Source organism: Dama dama, chromosome 22, assembly GCF_033118175.1.
Source record: "Dama dama isolate Ldn47 chromosome 22, ASM3311817v1, whole genome shotgun sequence".
In the NCBI taxonomy this organism is placed as follows: domain Eukaryota; kingdom Metazoa; phylum Chordata; class Mammalia; order Artiodactyla; family Cervidae; genus Dama; species Dama dama.
Genome location: NC_083702.1, coordinates 20128275 through 20148893, shown reverse-complemented (window position 1 = coordinate 20148893; position 20619 = coordinate 20128275). Strand labels below are relative to the sequence as shown.

At 37.8% G+C, this 20619-nt stretch overlaps 1 protein-coding gene across 1 annotated transcript; it reads right to left on the bottom strand.

Moving 5' to 3' along the window:
* Positions 1-4436: 4436 nt before the first annotated feature.
* On the bottom strand, positions 4437-19098 carry CLEC1B (C-type lectin domain family 1 member B). Its single transcript, XM_061124101.1, has 7 exons — positions 18985-19098; positions 13249-13508; positions 12326-12424; positions 11147-11260; positions 10827-10978; positions 7197-7303; positions 4437-4649 (listed from the first exon to the last, which is right to left on the bottom strand). The coding sequence occupies exons 2-7, from the start codon at positions 13310-13312 to the stop codon at positions 4505-4507; spliced, it is 681 nt and encodes a 226-aa protein (XP_060980084.1). The 5' UTR covers positions 13313-13508; positions 18985-19098; the 3' UTR covers positions 4437-4504.
* Positions 19099-20619: the final 1521 nt, after the last annotated feature.

Genomic DNA, 20619 nt, shown 5'->3' with positions numbered 1-20619 from the left:
ATCTTGTGAGTGATTAAATTGTCCTACTTCTAGCCATTGAACAGAAAAGGAGAAGCTGGAAAATGTACAACCACTTCTTAAAAGTCATGACCTTGAAGTACTGGGTATCACATTCACATCCACTAATAATGTCCGTGTTTGGTTCTAGAGGTTGGGCCAGATCAACATAATTTTTGCCTGGCTGGCAAGATTTCTGTAGTAACTTCACTGCAGAAGGGAAGCATGAATTATTTAATGGATGGAGGGTTGTTTCTGCCACATCCTGTGACTACAGTATTGGTATTGAGAAACTTGATACTTTCATCATCATTCATATATTGGCCATTTGTCCTCGTGGCCAAAAGTCATGTCTTAGCAATTTACAGTCTGCAAATCCCAACTATCTGCAAAATTCTTTTGTTTCAGTGTCTCACTGGATCAATCATTGATCTGTGTAACAGAAGAAACTAAAGGACACACTCCAGGGGTAATCTAAGGGCAGTTAACAAGGACACTTTTATAAAGTTTTGGGAAGGATTAAGGGACTCATTAGAAAAGACCCTGATCCTGGAAAAGATTGAGGGCACGAGGAGAAGAGGGCAACAGAGGATGAGATGGTTGGATGGCCTCACTGACTCAATGGACATGAGTTTGAGCAAACTCAGGGAGATAGTGAAGGACAGGGAAGCCTGGAGTGCTGCAGTTCATGGATCACAAAGAGTCAGGCACGATTTAGTGGCTGAACAACCACAGCAACAAGGGAACCAAAAATGGGGGTGAAATACACATTGGTGAGTTATTATCATCCCTGGGACCAAAAGATTAAGGAAAGGGTGTTTGTTGGAACTTTGTGACCTATCTGATAAGGTCGCGGCCTAAGATATAGAATGTGCAGCCTTTGCCAAACCACAGCATGATAGGAGAGAGACAGTGGAATAAACACCAGGATCATTCTCCCCTTTCACCCCATGAACATTGCTGCTGCTAAGTCGCTTCGGTCGAGTCCAACTCTGTGCAACCTCATAAAGGGCAACCCACCAGACATCCCCCATCCCTGGGATTCTCCAGGCAAGAACACTGGAGTGGGTTGCCATTTCCTTCTCCAATAATCGAAAGTGAAAAGTGAAAGTGAAGTTGCTCAGTCGTGTCCAAATCTTAGTGACCCCATGGACTGCAGCCCACCAGGCTTCCCCCATCCCTGGGATTCTCCAGGCAATAACACTGGAGTGGGGATGAACATTGCTAGTACCTCCCAAAAGTTGAATTAACTGTAAATCAGAGGCTAAGTTTGCCCAGATATTACTGTATATATTTGAGCTCTGCCTCCCAAGGTGTATGATGGAACCAAGAGCATCTCCAGAAGCAAAAGGAGAATATTCAGCAAATTCTCCAAATATTTCATATGATTTTTATGTGACCTGAGATTCTAACATAGAAAATAATGTGACTTAACTCCCTTCCATCTTTTCAATGGGGCAGTTTCTATCTTGAGGTGACAAAGAGGAAGAAACAATAAACATAAAAAATATGCATTAAGAGTCATGTCAGGAATGAAGAAATGAAACTTCAGTGACAGACATTAATTTCCAGGGGCTCTCAAATTTTATCTTCACTAAAGATCAGATCTAGTTTGTTCCCAGTATGGTATATTCTCTGATAAATCTCTTTGGGAAAAACACTGGGCTCTCTTAACCAAAGATTAATATGCTACTTGTATTACTTGTAATGTTTTTAATCATACTGTCTTATTTATTGTTCCAAGTACTGTTTTGAAGGTCTTTTACATGCATTACTTTGATTTTCACAGCAGCTCTGTGAAATAGTTATTATTACTAGTATGTTGCAACTAAACTGCAAATAGAGGTATGGACAAGTCAAAATATTTACCCAAATTCATTCATGTATTAAGTGGAAGAGTTAGTATATAAACTAGGTGAGCTGATCACAGAAACTGTGCTACTAAAATCCAAGCTATTCTGACTTCATGTAAAGATACTTTTGGTATGAGTATCAGATACAAAGAATCTTTGTAGGTATGGTTTGATTGGTTTACATTTTTAATTATAATTTTTCCATCCACTAAAATATTATTCTTTACAATTCAGTCATATATAGTGATATAAAATCTGTGCTTTTCCATTGGGGAGAGATAAAACACTAAGTTGCAGAGATGTGGCTGATCTTTGGAACTAATAATTTGGTCTTCTCAATTATTAGTTCCAATTTGTACTCTCTAAATGGACAAGTGAAAGTAGGAAAATAATGACGTTATGCTCCAAAGCCAAATCTCAATATATTTGAAATAGCAGCAGAATCCTTACTATTTCTGTTTTTCCTCAGTGTCCCTCCCCCTGCCAAATCTGCTTGTTTATTGATTATTTAAAGCAAAACAGCCAAGTGTCTTTGGATGTCGGTGGCCAGAGCTATAAAACTTACACATATTTGTTGAGTATTAATTATATGCTTGGTACTCTGCTCAATGCTTTACACACTATGTTAAATGATCCTCACAATTACTTTCTAAGTAGGGTAATAATATTAAACTCATTTCATAGATGAATAAACTGAGTTTTAAAGAGACTAACCAATTTATCAAAAGGCAGATAGGGAATAAGTTGTAAAGTAGTGTTTCTCAAGATGTATTAAAGGATATTTGTATCAGAATCAAGTTGGAGCACTTATTAAAAACATAGGACTCTGGGTTATCACAGAGCACCAAGCTGAGTTCTCTGTTCCATATAACAGATGAGTGAAACTGGATGGGAGGGAGGCTCAAGAGGGAGGGAATACATACAGCTAATTCACTTCATTCTGCAGCAGAAACTAATACCACATTGTAAAGCAATTGTTCTCCAATAAAACCAAACAAGAAACGGGACTCTTTCTTCTCAGTCTTCCCACTGAGTACCATAACTATTTGCGTTTGAACTCCTGCATGTTTTAACAAGCATCTTAGCTGAGATTTTGAGAATCATGCTCATAAATTTTAATATCACACATTTAAGAAGAAAGAGTACCTTTAGAGAAACTGAAAAGAAATGAAAATTTTGCCTATTATCCTGTTAAAGGGTGCCTCTCTTTCCACGTATCTATAAATATTGCATGAGTTACTCAGCAAAAACCAAACATAGGACTGTCAGGAAAAGAACTAGATAAAGCATTTGTGCTTGCTGTTCAACTAGCCTGGGAAACTTGCATTTACTCATTGTCAAGTCCCATTTGTTTTCTTGCAAACTTTTTCTTCTATTGGACAGAACATTATTGCTATTGAGTCTGACCAGAGGTAGACTTTGAATAGAAATTATATATTAGTATAGTGTTTTACTGATTGCTGTGCTTTCTAAGGCACTGTCTCAAACAATGAGAAGCAAATATTTTTGTTTTTTATGAGCCAGGAGCTGTGCTTGAAGGCATAGAATAAAAATTAGGAAAAACATTGTGCTTGCTTTCATGGCATTTCTGATATAATTAATGCTCTGAGGTTTTATTTTAGGTTGTAGGACTGTGAGGTATATGATGGGTGTTATCGTATTTTTAAACATGAGAAAATGAAAGTTAAGAGGCTACACGACTGGCCCATGGCTGTACTTGGGTGATCATGCCATCTAAATTATTCTCATTCCATCCATGTCTCTAGAGACTATCATACAGATCAAAGTAAGTCAGAAAGAGAAAAACAAATATTGTATATTAATGCATATATGTAGAATCTAGAAAAAAAGTATTGATGATCTTATTCGCAAGCAGAAATAGAGACACAGATGTAGAGAACAAACATATGGACACTAATTGGGGAAACGGGGGGTGGGGTGAATTGGAAGATTGGAATTGATGTATTGCACTATTGATACTCTGTATAAAATAGATAACTAGCGAGAACCTGCTCTGTAGCTCGGGGAGCTCTGCTCAGTGCCCTGTGGCGACCTAAATGGGAAGGAAATCCAAAAAAGAGGGAATATAAGTCTATGTAGAGCTGACTCACTTTGCTGTACAGTGGAAGCTAACACAACATTGTAAAGCAACTATCCTCCAATAAAAATTAATATAAAAATAAATAATTCTACTGATTCCAAGTTTAGCATAATACTTTCTCTCACCTTATACTGTCCTTCAAACTTAGATATTTCACCCAGCCTAAGTCACTGAAGCCCTAACTTTTCTTGTTTCAATGTAAAATGTATATATTTATGTCTGAAGATACAGTGAATCATAGTGTTAATATCTTGTGATAATTAAGAATGGAAAACAAGGAGAATGAAAATTAATGGGAACAGAACTATTGGGAAACAAATGATGGGTTCACATACTGGCTTCTGGATGTTTAAAGAAGGCACTAACCTGTCCCTCAGTATAAAGGGCTATATAAAGAAGGAGCTAAGTGTTGTTGGTAGGATAGATAATGCAAAGATGACTCCAAGCAGAAAAAAGGGAAAAATAGGCAATTCTGTGGCTAGTGGTTCCTTCGCCCAGATCTTTTATTGTACAATCAAGCACTTATCCGTGATGTTCTGCCCCTGTCTTTGCATTAAAGTAGTTGTTCCACCTTTACTATGCCTGCTTTCCTTTCACACATTAAGTAATGTCTATTCTCACAGAAGGTAGGGTGAATTTTTCCATTATGAAAATAAGCACAGTTCATATTTTCTGTTCCAGTTCCAGAAAGCTGCAACCTGTGAATGGAAAAGGTAGAATGAGCTCCTTTAATAGCTAAATAAACAATCAGCAATCAAACTCTGGGTCTGGGCTTCTCTCATGACTCAGATGATAAGGAATCTACTTGCAATGCAGGAGACCCAGGTTCAATCTCTGGGTTGGGAAGATGTCTTGGAGAAGGAAATGGCAATCCATTCCAGTATTCTTGCCTGGAGAATTCCATGGACAGAGGAGCCTGGTGGACTACAGTCCATGGGGTCGCAAAGAGTCAGACACAACTGAGTGACTAACACTCAATCAAACTCTGTGTGGAGTAGTCTGTTACACAAAGAGAAGATAAGAAGTATGAGGGAAAAAAATAAAAAGCAACATTCAGATATTTGAGGAACTTCCAGCCTGCTTCAGAGTATAAAGTATGTACATGTGAATAGACAATAGCAATTTAGTATACCTTAAGATTAAGTAGAAGTGAACAATAGGTACAATAAGAGTCCAGAGGAAAAGATGGATGGGGATCTGAGATGATGAGAAAGACTTTACTTTTTCACTTTTTCATGGAAGATCATGCTTTAGTTCTGTTTTGAAAGAAGGGCAGGATTTAGATAGAGAGGAGCCCTGTCGGACCATACCTACACAGGGTGGAAATGAGCTCAAAGAAAAGTAAGTTGATTAGTTATTTTTGAAATGAGGATTTATGTTACAGGGTAAAGATATAAGACTGCATTATAATTGTTTGTTCACTTATCTATATTTCTTGCTACACTGCTATAACAAGAGGACAAAGGATGGATATTTATTAATTCATTTGCCAATATCTACAGGAGACCTAGGTGGCTCAGTGGTAAAGAATGCCCCCTGCCAATGCAGAGGACTCAGGAGACTCAGGTTCAATCTCTAGGTCAGGAAGATCCCTGGCAGGAGGAAATGGCAACTCACTCCAGTATTCTTGCCTGGAGAATCCCAAGGACAGAAGAGCCTGGTGGGCTACTGTCCATAAGGTCGCAAAGAGTCGGACACGACTGAGTTAGTACAAGCAAAAGCATAAGCATGGGATACCTACTACATGCCAAAGTTGTTCATGTGCTGCTAATAGAGTCATAAACAAAACACAAGGTCTTTTCTACTGGGGAATTGACATTGTAGTGAGGGAATGTTCGTAAGAAGCCAACAAATAAATAGAAAATTTCAGAGAATGGTAAAAGTAATAATGGAGCAGTGTGATGTGATAGACTTGAGTGGACATGGTGGAGGGAGGCTAGTTTAGTTTGGGTAATTAAAGATGTTCTCATTGAGAAAATGATGTTTAAATAGACTTGAGTGACAAGAGGGAGCCTGCCATAGAAGAGGTCATTCTAGAAGGAAACAGCATGTGCAAAACCCTAAGACCACAAAACATGTTTAATTTATTGAAGGAACAAAGGGGTCACCAGTGTGCCTGCACTATTGTGAAAAGTCAGCAAGCAATAAATGTAAAGTCCAGATCTATGAAGAAGCTTGCTTGTACTCCTAGTACGCTTGAGTCCTGTCCATAATAAAAATTTAATAAGTATCTGTTGAATAAATTAATTAAAAATTAAGTAATGATCAAATTATGCAAGTTTTGGTTGTCAGTTTACATTTTAAATGTAGAGACATTGCACAGTGTGAACAAAAGGTGGCTAGAGATTAGAAAATCATATTAAGTAACTCAGTGTAATTGATCCTTTTGCCTGGATTGTCTGTAGAGTGTTAGAGCCTTTTGACATGAACTTTAGAATCCTCTTGTAATTGATAATGTGCCTGATTCTTGGAGACCTCTGAGGTAGAAAGTGAAAGTCATTCAGTCATGTCCGACTTTTTGCGACTCCCATGGACTGTATAGTCCGTGGAATTCTCTGGGCCAGAGTGGGTAGCCTTTCCCTTCTTCAGGGGATCTTCCCAACCCAGGGATTGAACTCAGGTCTCCCACATTGCAGGTGGATTCTTTACCAGCTGAGCCACAAGGGAAGCCAAGAATCCTGGAGTGGGTAGCCTATCCCTTCTCCAGAGGATCTTCCTGACCCAGGAATTGAACCAGGGTCTCCTGCATTGCAGGTAGATTCTTCACCAACTGAGCTATCAGGGAAGCTCCCTAAGGTAGAAGACAAGGGAAAATGATACTGAAAAGTAAAAAAAAAAGACTCAAAGTAAGATGTTCCAACCATAAATCATAAGGATGAAAATTTTGTTCTCAAAATATGTGAAGAGAATCAGATCAAGCTAAAAACAAAACAAAACCAAGCACACATGTCAAATGTTCAGTGGTAAAGTTAAGGGTAGAAACAAGTGGGAAAAAGTATCAGGAATAGAGGTGGATGCAACTTAGAGGAAGAGCAGAGAATGGGAGAGTCGGAACGTAGAATCGAAATTGCAGGCGCTCTCTTGTTAGGATTAGGGAGTAAGTAACTCAGTCACCACTTTTGTAACACACAGTACTACATAGAGTCACTTCCCAACTTTTAAGTAACTTGTACTCAAGAGCAGAGAAGACCTCAGGAGTAAAAATTCCTAGTTGTGCTTTGTATTCTGAGTGTCCAATGACTTACTCAGCTTTGGAAAGAACTGAGCCATCTTCCCACCTCCAGACGTCACTGGATTTCTGGCGGGACAATCCAATCCAACGAATTAATCCAGTCCTGCTATTGAGATATTTCTATTGCAAACACAAATAATTATAATGGTCAGAGTGTTTCTACAGTTCTTATAATGGCATAAAGGAAAAACTTTATGATAAGACTCTGGACAAAACAATGAATTATATGTCTATATTAATACCAACTGATTATATTTGATATCTAGAATTATACCAAGTTTACTTGTTTTAGCATAAAAATACTTGTAGGATATAGGGAAAAATTATAAACAAGATAGATAATATTCTAATAACTCTATATATTTATCTTCAATCAATTGAAGGTTAAAATCCCAAATAAAGTACCACATATGAGAAGGAAAATGAAAAATACACTGTTGATAAAATTTTATATTCCCTAGAATTAAGCTCTGCTTGCTTTGGTTTCATTGCTTAGCTTGTATACAAAATCTTCATATAGAAATATCAATTTTTTTTAGTTGACTGGATAAAAGAGATGTCTTTCTCAAAGGGATTTACAAATGACATACATCTATTATTTTTCTACTTTGAAATTACCTCTATTTACTATGCTATATGGGATTCCCTGGTGGCACAGTGATAAACAATCTACCAGCAATGCAGGAGACAGGAGTTTGATCCCTGGGTTGGGAAACAGCAACCCATTCTAGTATTCTTGCCTGGGAAATTCCATAGACAGGAGCCTGGCAGACTACAGTCCATGGGGTCTCAAAGAGTCGGACATGACGTAGTGACTAAACACAGCAATACTTATTCATTTTGTTCATTGCCTATTACTCCAACTGGAATAAAGTTCCATGAAGTTAAGAATTTTTGTACGTTTTGTTAACACACAGGTTCAAGTCCTGGAATTTGTTGAATTAATGGATGGATTTATTGAATTAATGGATGGATCAATCAATCAATCTATCTATGGGTAACAAATTAGAAGAAAGTCAAATGTTCACATACTCGCGTACCTCTCAGAAAAAAATAGATGAGAACATGTTCTTGGCAAATAAAAGTGGCTTGAGCATCTTGGCAGGAACATGAAACACAAGATAGCATTCCATGAGAGAGATTTCATGAGAGTCACTTATTTCTTAAATGTGAGCTACCTGTCATGTTTCTATCAACTTTTTTTTTTTCTTTAAAATACATCCACATTATATACCTCACTATAGAACTGACAGATAGATTCTACCTGAAATTCTGCCCCAAATTCAACTATTTTTTATTCCTCCAAAATTACATTACTTCTTTTAATTGTGCATCTTCAACATGATATTGGTCTATGGTAATAAGACTTGAGAAGACATGTTTAGTCTCTAATTAACCTCCTTGTAATAGAATTGAGATTTTAAGGCACTCTCTTATTTTGTCTGATTTGAAAGAATTTGAAAGAATTAATTTATCTGACTATCTTCTCTAAGAGTCTGAGCCTACAAGAAGAGCAAATATGTGGTACAGCAAGTTAGAAAAACAGGACATACAAATAAGCATGAATGTCACTGGGTTAATCCCCTCTTTTCTGGTCCTTTACTGGTTATTTCAGCTCTCAGTAAGGTACAAGTCAATTTTGCTGATTACTTATAGCAGTTCTGTAGAAAATGACTTGCCTAAATATTTGAATTCTATTGAATCTCTGTCTGCATAGAACCCAAATCCTTATCTATTTCAATTTACATTTGATTTCATTTTAAAATGCAAAAATGTGAATAATTACTATATTCAAATTGTGGGACAAATACAATGAACTTCTGCCTTTTAAAAAATATGTGCTTTCATGTATATGTATGGCTGAGTCCCTTCACTATTCACCTAAAACTACACAACATTGTTTATCGGCTATACCTTAATACAAAATAAAAACTTTAAAAATATGCATATATATACACATATGTAAGAGTCTCTTGATTAAGGTGAAAGAGGAGAGTGAGAAAGCTGGCTTAAAACTCATCATTCAAAAAATGAAAATCATGGCATCCAGTCTCATCACTTCATGGTATATAGATGGGGAAATGATGGAAATCGTGAAAGACTTTATTTTCTTGGGCTCTAAAATCACTGCGGATGGTGACCACAGCCATGAAATGAAAAGACACTTGCTCCTTGGAAGAAAAGCTATGACAAACCTAGACAGCTTGTTAGAAAACAGACATTACTTTGCTGACCAAGGTCCATCTAGTCAAAGCTATGGTTTTTCCAGCAGCTGTGTATGGCTGTGAGACTTGGACCATAAAGAAAACTGAGCACCAAAGAACTGACACTTTTGAACTGTGGTGTTGGGAGAAGACTCTTGAGTCCCTTCTACAATAATATCAAACTAGTAGATCCTAAAGGAAATCAACCCTGCATATTCATTGGAAGGACTGGTGCTAAAGCTGAAACTCTAATACTTTGATGCCAGGAGCTGATGCCAGGAGCTGACTCACTGGAAAAGACCCTGATGCTGGGGAAGATTGAAGGCAGGAAGAGAAGGGGTAACAGATGGGATGTCATCACTGACTCGATGAACATGAGCTTGAGCAAGTTCTAGGAGATGGTGAAGTATAGGGAAGCTTGGCGTGCTGCAGTCCATGGGGTTGCAAAGAGTCAGACCGACCAAGTGATTGAACAACAGTGTTTTAACAAACTGTTATTGGGTAGAAGGGAAACTCCAAGTCTTGGCTCCTGGCTTGCTCCCAAGATTTACAAAAAGAAAAGCTACATTCAATAAAAAAGGGAGAGTGCCGTAGTGGATGTGAATGTGTTTTGCTTGGAAAGAGCTTTTGTTAGAAGCTGTCAAAGATGGAAATGTGGAAGAGAAGAAATATTTTAAAATATTTTCAACTGTGTTAATCCCAATTTCCAAATTCCTCCCACCACCTCCTTTCCCCCGCTTGGTATGCATACATTTGTTCTCTACATCTGTGTCTCTATTTCTGCTTTTCAGATAAGATCAGCTATACCATTTTTCTAGATTCCACATAGCACAGGGAACTCTACTCAATGCACTGTAGAGACCTGAATGGGAAAGAAATCCAAAAGGGAGGGAATACATGTATCCATAGAGCTGATTCATTTTGCTGTGCAGTAGAAATTAACACACTGTTGTAAAGCAAAGCAACTGTACTCCAATAAAAAATAATTTAAACTATTAATTTAAATAAATAAGACTATGTCTAGGAGAGTCTGTGAAAAGACCAAGTTTGTACCATGGTTCATTCAAACAGTCAACAACTTAGCAAAAACTGAAGAGGCATGTTATGTTGGGATAACACTGCTATTTATATTTCACAATCATATTGAGTTTCTTTATACTTCCAGATTCTTTTTTGAATTCATAAATAGAGTTAAGGAAACTAAGAAATTACCTTAACTTTTGTTGCAGAGATAATACCAGAACTCAAAGTTCTGTTAGTTCTATTTCAGTACTTTCTACTCTCAAATACTGTAGTTTTTACCGAGCTTGATAAATTTCTCCAATGAGAAAAAACTGGATGACATAGACACGTGAAAAAAGAAAAGTGCTGAAGATTTGTCTCCTTTGAGATTTGTCTCCTTATGACTCCCAAGATATTTGACACAGAAATATCCTTACCAGGATGCTCTTGCTGGTGATCTTCACAAGAGTAGCATTTACGTCAATACAGTACTTCTTACTCTCTTCCCACGTCAGGTTGTGCTTGAAGAATCCATAGCAACTGTCTCCATAGTATCGCCAGTTTGTGTCACATGGGTTGCACTTATGACCTTGAGGAGAAATCAAGCATAGGATCCCTTTCATTCTGAATTAAGTTTACATTTTCCTCATCTTCATTGTTTGCTGCATATCTCAAGATTCTTTACAGAAAGCACCAAAAAAAAATAAAAATTACTCCAGAGTTAGGGGAGATGAAGAGGTTACCAAACCATACTTACTTTCCTTTTGTCCTGATAGTTGTATTAAATCTTGACAGACCTTCTTTACTAACAGTTTCAGAGTTCCTGAGAGATTTTCATTCTCGGCTTGTAGGTAGTTTTGCTGCATGACAGCTAGATGTAAACATTAGATAATCATTTGTAATTAGGATCAAAAGGGAGATGCAAAAAATGTCCTCTCTATGAACTTTAAATTCAGTAGAGTTGTCAATCTATGAAGTATTTACTGGATACATATGAGTAGTGTGTGTACGTGCTCAGTCACTCGGTTGTGTCCAATTCTTTGCAACCTAATGGACTATAGGCCATTAGGAATTCCTCTGTCCACAGAATTTTCCAGGCAAGAATACTGGAGTGGGTTGACATTTCCTTCTCCAGGAGACATATGAGTAGATGAGTGCTGAAAAGTGATCAGGGTAAAATGGGTATAAAGAACACATTACGTACTGTGCAGAATGGCAGCTGAAAGTTCTCCAAAAATTAAAAAATAAGAGAACTATCAATACTTGAAGGAGATAATCAAGAGTAAGAACATGCCATGATCAAACCATATGCCCAAAGGGGCTGCTTTGACCTTTCCTTGAACATAAACTTCTAAGCGCATTTCACAGAGGGGAATGACCTCTACTATTATGCTCCCATATAATACCCGAATATTTATTCTTGTTGTGCTCAAAGTACAGTGACATTGGAATCAATCACAGGTGGTGAATGAAACATTCTAAAATATCTTATGGAAAAATAAACAGTATATGAACAATTATACATTATACAGATTTGTTATTGTTTATTAGCTCAGTTATGTCCGACTCTTTTGAGATACCATGGACTGCAGCCCACCGGGCTCCTCTGTCCATGGAATTTCCCAGGCAAGGATACTGGAGCAGGTTATTTTCTTCTCCAGGGGATCTTCCTGACCCAAGGATTGAATCTGACTCTTCCACACTGTAGGCAGACTCTTTACCATCTGAGCCATTGGAGAAGCCCAATTAATTCAATCTAAAATTTAATTTTAATCAGAAAGTAAAGGCCAGAATTCTCCCTTACTGAGAGCATCCTGGCCCCTAAGCATAGGATGATTGGTGTGGTGACAAATATGCAAATAGTGACAATTAGGCTTGGTGACATACACCAGGACACTTAGGTATGTCACCTCTTTAGGAAAAAATCAATACTTACACATAAGCCCCAAAGCCACCAGCCCAACAACCATCCCCACGCATAAGACCAGCAGAGTCAAAGCCATCACACGCCACAAAGGGGAGGAAGCAGGTTCCACTGTGGGCATACAATAAAGACATCAAAGGTCAGGCAGCATGGCATAGCTATGGGACAGCATCACCCCATCCCTGCCCTGCCAGGATTCTCCAAGTGATATAAACTGCTTCCTTGGTCCATCTTGCCTTTGCTCCCGTGGTGATCACCAACAGTAAACACAACCCACTCCATTCCCACTCCCACTGGACTTCTCTCTGAGTCAGAATGTAACTAGCTGCTAAGGTTTTTGTGTGTTTGCATTTGTCTTTGTTTTACGCCCAACTGTATAAACAATTGTGGTGATAATCAACAACTATAGAATCACACTCATTTGCTGACATCTTAGAAAATGGAATTTCCAAACATTCTCTTCTCTTACCCCTAGATTTATATTCCCTCCACATTTAACTCTGTAAACCTTAGTATAATGTGCCCTGCTTGTATCTTTTGTTGTTTATGTGAAGTGTAAAGTGTTAGTCACTCAGTTGTGTCCAACTTTAAGGATTGTAGCCCACCAGGCTCCTCTGTCCATGGAATTCTCCAGGCAAGAATACTGGATTGGGTTGTCAGGCCCTCCTCCAGGGGTTCTCCCAACCTAGAGACTAAACCCGGATCTCCCACATTAAAGGCTGACTTGACTGACTGAGTCAAGGGAAGAACTATGTTGTTTATATTCTAAGTAAATATCTGAGTTTATGCAGACACCACCTAAATGCTGTTGGGAAGAAAGGCCATTCAGGAAAAGAAAACAAAACTATACATGCTATCACTAGCAGAAAAATGGAAACTAGGGTAGAACCATTTCAATAGTTCATTTGCAAATTACTGGCTCTAGGCATTCTTACCTGAAGTCAGAGCTGGTTTTTGAGCTTTAATATTTAAGGTGACATATCCATCTTCATCCTGCATGGCTTTCCTTGGGCTGCAAGTGAGTTCGGAGTTCAATGGCTTCACAAAATGTGTCCACTCTGATGATCTCAACGTCTACCCGCCTGTGATTCTCCTCTGTCTGCTAAGTTGGAGCCACATGAGTTGGGGCACATGGTTTTTTGTTTTTTGTTTCTTTCCAGGAAGCCCTTTGATAGCTGCTCAGAGATACATGGACCTTGAACACAAAAACACAAAAATAATAACTTGTGGTAAAGGAGTAGATATGGCATTTGTTTCCTGTTTCCTTAGCTTCCATTCTGAATATTCCATCATGTATGTCCTTTCGAAGAACAAAAGTTCATGCTTCATCTTAATCTCAGCAGAGTGCAAATCATGTTGTTTAAGCAGACTGACTTCTGATGAAAACTCATGGATAAAACATCATCAGATAAAGAGTTTATCTCTCTGTGATAAATGAGCCTGATATAATTTGATCTAAGATGAGCTACATTCGATGTTCCATGGTCTTGTGTTAGAATGTCTAATTATGGCCTAGAATCCTTCCGAATTATTGCATCTTTTTCATGTCAAAGTTTTAAAAAAATCAAGAAATCCACATGAGGCAGGATTTATACGGGTTAGGTTTATGCATCAAAGGAAAACAATCTAATACAGTGAAATAAAACAAAATTAATATATTGTCTTTTAGTAACATTTTCACTTTAAACCAGGCTTGCCTGGTAGCTCAGGCGGTGGGGGAAAAAAAAAAATCTGCCTGCAATGCTGGAGATCCTGGTTTGATTCCTTGGGTTGGGATGATACTGGGAGAAGGGAATGGCAACCCACTCCAGTATTCCTGCCTAGAGAATTCCATTGACAGACCGTGGGGTCTCAAAGAGTCGGACACGACTGAGAGACTATCACATTTTCACTTTAAATTGCCAGTAATGATAACTGTAACCAGAGGCTGAGCGTCTCTTGCTTGGATCTATGTTCCATGAGAATATATTTGCCTTTATTTGTATCTATCAAGTGTGGTTTTGTAGTGTTAGAAATATGCTGGGTGAGTACAGAGACTCTCAGGGTCAAAGGAGGCCTGATAACATTAGTTTTAATTCTGCTTCCTGTCTCTACATACCCCATAAATGCAAGCTGAATTACTCAGCAAAAATTAAGCAGAGAACTGCAGGAAAAAGTGGTAGATAAATGCTTTTCTTTTCCCTTCTCCAAAATCCAGAGGTTTGCAGATGTCTCTCAGTCACCCCACAAGGCTTGCCACTGACATTTTATTTCTATTTGCATATTTTTTCCGTAGGCTCTTGTTTACCTATGTTATACATAGTACTGTATATATGTTCCATAACTTTTTCATATCTTTTTCAAATTCTTTTCTTCTTGAATAATGCTCCTTCTTCTCTTGGCTTAGGAAAGTACAGCTGAAGAAGTTTTTATTCCAAATCGCCTGATAAATTTGCATTTGGAATAAAAATCTTTGTTTAATATTTTCGAGATTGATTGTTATATAAATTACCTCTTTTTTAAAAGTCTTTATTGAATTTGTTACAATATTGCTTCTGGTTTGTTTTGGTAATGATAGATAGAGGATGTGTAAAAAAGAAAGGAGAATCCAGAAGGAGAAGAGGGAGTCAGAAAAGTGGAATAAGCACTATTTAAAGTGAATAAGTTAAGTAATGCATAATTATCAGACGACAACTGTAACAGAGCTTTTGGTTACACACAAGGGAGAAAATGAAAGGGGGAAAATGTATTAGACCACCTTCACAACGCTGGCTGAGATGTTCATCATGCACATGTGTGCAAAATCCCTGTAAGTAAAAAAGTTAGATAACAATCAAATGGACTGTGCATGCTAAGTCACTTCAGTCATGTCCGACTCTTTGTGACCCCATGGACTGTAACCCATCAGGCTCCTCTGTCTGTGGATTCACCAGGCAAGAACACTGGGGTGGGTTGGCATGCCCTCCTCCACATCTTATCAAATGGAATAGGTAAGATTTGAAGAAAAGGCACAGATTACAAAAGAAAAGCGAAGGAAAGGGGAATGTTTATCTGAGGGGGACACACATGTGAAACAAAGCTAGTGAAGTTTGAAGGGGTATGCTGTGTTCTGTGATTGAGGAACGTGAACTGATCAAGCACATTTGAACTGAGAATTCATGTCACTGTGTATTGGGACACAAGGCATCCTATTAAAATCACTGCAAAACTTATATTTCGTGGACAGTTAACCAGTCAGCTGAAAGTGTATCCACTGATCACTGTGTGTAGGTCTTAAGCACTGTTCTATTTTCTGGGGGATGAAGTGATGAAAGAAACATATGAGAATTGCGCTCTTATTGAGGTTATGTTCTAGTTGAGGGTGGTGAATGCAGATAGCAAAGAAGCAAAGAAAGGAAGGAGCTAGACTATTTCAGATATCATAAGTCAAGGCTATGGTTTATCCAGTGGTCATGTATGGATGTGAGAGGTGGACTATAAAGAAAGCTGAGCGCCAAAGAATTGATGCTTTTGAACTGTGGTGTTGGAGAAGACTCTTGAGAGTCCCTTGGACAGCAAGGAGATCAATCCAGTCCATCCTAAAGGAGATCAGTCCTTGGTGTTCATTGGAAGGACTGATGTTGAAGCTGAAACTCCAATACTTTGGCCACCTGATGCGGAGAGCTGACTCATTTGAAAAGACCCTGATGCTGGGAAAGATTGAAGGCAGGAGGAGAAGGGGACCACAGAGGATGAGATAGCTGGATGGCATCACTTACTTAATGGACATGAGTTTGAGTAAACTGCGGGAGTCAGTGATGGACAGGCAGGCCTGGTGTGCTGCGATTCATGGGGTAGCAAAGAGTCGGACACAACTGAGCGACTGAAATGAACTGAACTGAACTGAAGTGCTATGAAAAAAGTCTTATAATAGAGCCTTATTGGTGAGGCTTCTGGCAAACCCTGGTTGTGCTCATTTGAACTGATTTGTTTAAACTTGACTAGAAGGGGGCTGGAGAATTGCACAACTTTTTCCCATTTTTTAAACTGAAGTTCAGTTGATTTACAATATTATTTTTTAAGGTGTGCAAAATGGAGATTCATTGTTTTTATAGATTATATATACTTATAATAAAGTTATTACAAACTGATGTCTACATTTTCCTATGCTGTACAATATACCTTTGTGATTCATCTATCTTATGCATAGTAGTTTGTATCTCTTAGTCCCAACCTCTAACGTGCCTCTCCTCCCTGCCCCCTCCCTACTGGTAACCGTTAGTTTGTTCTCTATATCTGCAGATGTGCTTCTATTTCGTTATATATATTCACTTTAACTTTTAGCCTGCACATACAAGTGATATCTTTTGATATGTTCTCTCTGTCTGATTTATTTCACTTAGCATAATACTTTCCAAGGCCATCCACAGTGTTGAAAATGACAGAATTTTGTTCTCTTTAATGGCTGTAGTATTTCATTGTGTGTGTGTATATATATATATACACACCACATATGTACATAAATTGGAATGTATATATATATATATACACATGTGTGTGTGTGTGTATGTATATATATATATATATATATGTGTATGTATATGTATATATATATATATACACCACATCTTTGGGCTTCCCTAGTGGCTTAGTGGTAAAGAATCTACCTGCAGTGCTGGAGCCTTGAGAAGCACAGGTTTAATCCCTGGGTTGGGAAGATCCTCTGGTGAAGGAAACAGCAACCCACTCCAGTATTCTTGCCTGGAGAATCACATGGACAAAGAAGCCTGGTGGGCTACTGACCAAGGGGTTGCAAAGAGCTGGACATGACTGAAGTGACTTAGCACATGTTTGCACCCCATCTTTATCTATTCATCTGTTGATTGACTCTTAGGTTGCTTCAATATCTTGGTTATCGTAAATAGTACTGCTATAAACATTGGAGTTCTGTGTCTTTTCAAATTAGTGTTTTTGTTTTCTTCAATATATACCTGAGTAGAATTGTTGGATCATATGGTAGTTCTATTTTTTAGTTTTCTGAGAAGCCTCTGTACTGTTTTTTGTAGTGGCTTCACCAATTTACATTCCCACCACAGCACAGGAGGATTCACTTCTCTCCACATCCTCACCAAAATTTCCTATTTGTGGTCTCTGTTGATAGTCATTCTGACAGGTGTGAGGTGATATCTCACTGTGGTTTTGATTTGTATTTCCCCTGATGACTAGAGATGTTGAGCATTCTTCATGTGCTTGTTGCCCATCAGTGTATCTTCTTTGGAAAAATGTCTATTCAGGTATATTCTGTCAATTTTTTAATCAAGTTGTCTCTTTTTAAATATTGAGTTGTATGAGCTCTTTATATACTTTGGATATTAACCCCTTATCCATCACCAATATTTCCTCAAGTATTTTCTCCCACTTAGTAGCCTGTCTTTTCGTTTGTCATTGGTTTTCCTTGTTGTTCAAAAGCTTCCACTTTTAAGAGCATCCATAATAATTTAAGGTTAATTCTTGTGTAATAGTGATACCATTTGTTATTACTCCTATTTGCTTTTATTAACTACCCTTGTGGTAGATTTTACGCCAGTTTTACTAATAAGAAAAATAAAGCACAGAGATTAAGGGACTTGCCAGTAGTCATTGGACTTTTGTAAATGATCAAATGCTCTGGATTTGAATCAATCAGTCTGTCTTCATAGCCCTTTAGTTTAAACAAAATATTTTATTACCTTGATTGGATAAATATACATTAAAAAAAATTCTTTCCTATATTCATCCTTTGGCTCCACCTAGTGGTCAGTTTTTGTTACTGTTGCTTTTGCTTTTATCTTTTCTTTAGGTCTGATAGCTCCGGTTTAATTTTCACTTTTATCCATTCCTTTTTGTAAATAATTTTGAATTCACTCCTTTTCTTCTCTTTCTCTGGGCACTGTCCAATATAGGTCCCTCTTTAAAAGTGTACTCTGAAATAAGAATAATAAATGGGAATGGAATGATCATGGAAGAATGAAACAAGAACACAATTTTCTGTCATGTAAACTCATTATTTCTTTTAATGTATCCCAAGTGAACAATAAATCTATGTTTAGTGCCTATGTTCCCTTATTTTCTGCAATGAAAGCAGAATTTAATTCATCTGAAAGCAGCAGGGGAAGTCAAAGGTGACTTTAAAAAAAGTTTTTGGCTGAGAAACTGTTAAGTGTGAAGTTTTCATTTACAGAAATGGAGAAGTACAGTGAAACAGCTGGAAAAGGGCTTCATTTTTTTTTTATGTGTTCAGTCTGAAAATTCTATTTGAATTATGACTAGAATGACTGAGGAAATGAATTTTTAATTTTAATTCATAGAAGTTTAAACTGTCATATGTGGCTAGTAACTACAGTAAAGGAAAGCATAGTTTTAATATATGATCACCATAATGAGTGACTAATTTGTGGGTGTGGTCAAGGTTATTGGAGGTAAATCCAGGATCTGAACACACAGGGTATTGGAATTCCAAACCTACAAGAGCGCTGAAATTACTGATAATCATGATAGGAATAGAGGTGAACCAGGAGATTTAAGACAGTCGAAAAATGGCAAAGAAATGAGGAGAAATGTCCTAGAAATTGTAGATGATTGCAACAAGCAGTGTTATTTGCTAATATAATCTGGCACAAAGTGCTATCGAGAGGCAGGAAATTTTTTTTAAAAATCGTATTTATTTTACTTACTTATTTTTGGCTGTGCTGGTTCTTCGTTGATGCGTGGGCTTTTCTCTGGTAGTGGTGAGTGGGGGCAACTCTCTAGTTGCAGTGCACAGGCTTCTCAATGCAGCGGCTTCTTTTCTTGTGGAACACAGGCTCTAGGGCAAGAGGGCTTCAGTAGCTGCAGCTCATGGGCTCAATGGTTTTGGCTCCGGGCTCTAGAGCACAGACTCAATAGTTGTGGCCCACGGGTTTAGGACATGTGGGATCTTCTTAAACTAGGGATCTAACCCATGTCTCCTTCACTGGCAGGCGTATTCTTTACCACTGAGCCACCAGGGAAGGCAGAGATGCTGGAAATATTTAAGGGAGAAAAGTATAGACAGTAATTTCTAAAATCAATGAATAATAGATGAGATAGCATTTAAGGATCATAATAGTAGAAAGTATGTAGGATCAATCTTCATTATAGAATAATTGAGAACCAGGTGAGATTCTTCATCACTTTTACCAAAGCATTGTTTCATGTAAGACAGTAAAAAATTAAATACTTTTTAAGGGAACTTTAAGGCATATGAAAGAATTAGGGAAATGAAAACAAGAACTCCATCTTTGCAAAATTTAGTGAAAGTCCAAAACAAAGAAAAACAACCTTGAGTTCTCTCTTTTTTTTTAAACTGGTCAGCTAATATTTATGTATTATTATCTATTTATTTATGGCAATGCAGCTTGGAGAATTTTATTTCCCAGGATGTCAGTTCCCCAACCAAACATGGAACCCAGGTCCACGGCAATGAAAGTTTCAAGTTTTAACCACTGGACCATCAGAGAATGCTCAAGTTCTCATTTTTGTAATCACTTGTTTGATTTAACTTTTGCTCATATTAATGGTCTGTGCCTTCACCTAATTTACCTAGAACAGAACATGAATGCAGATTTATTTTTCATTTCCACATTCTTGGCAGTGGGATTCAGAGCTGCTCCATGCTTTTTAGTTTGTTAACTTGCTTTGGATTGAGCACTCCATAAGTTTGAAAAAAAAAAAAAAAAGCAAGAAATATATGTACATTTATGTATTTAGAGATCATGCCAAAGTGTTACTGAAGAATAATTGGTTGCATTTCTGCAGCCTGTTGGTATTAATTCATACCCCTAAAGTGTTGCAGTTCATTCTGGAGGCCTGTGACTAAGCTAATCTTCGCACAGAGGTGAACCTTGCGAGCTTTCAAATCACTCCTCCAGTCATCTGAAAACAAAAACCTAACCCACATTCTCTTCCTGAGTACAGTTACCTAATCTCCTCCTTACCCCAAAGGAAGCCTTTAGAAATGATTTCTTTGTTTCCTTCCTCATGTATAGTCTCCAAATATTTGTAGAGTTTTGTATTTGCTGCTTTACCAAGTTACACAGAAACAACAGCTTAAACAATACAAGTTTATTGTCTCACAGCTCTGTAGGTTAGAAGGCCAACCCAGATCTCGGTAAAGTCAAGGCTGAACTGCGCTCCTTCTGAATGTTCTGTGGGAAGAATCCATTTCCTTGACTTTTCATCCTTTAGCTTCTTTGTATTCCTTGGCTCCTGGCCCCTTTTCTCTGTCTTCACCCAGAAACGTTATATCTCTCTGACCCTTCTTTGGGTCTCATGTCTCTCTGATCACATCT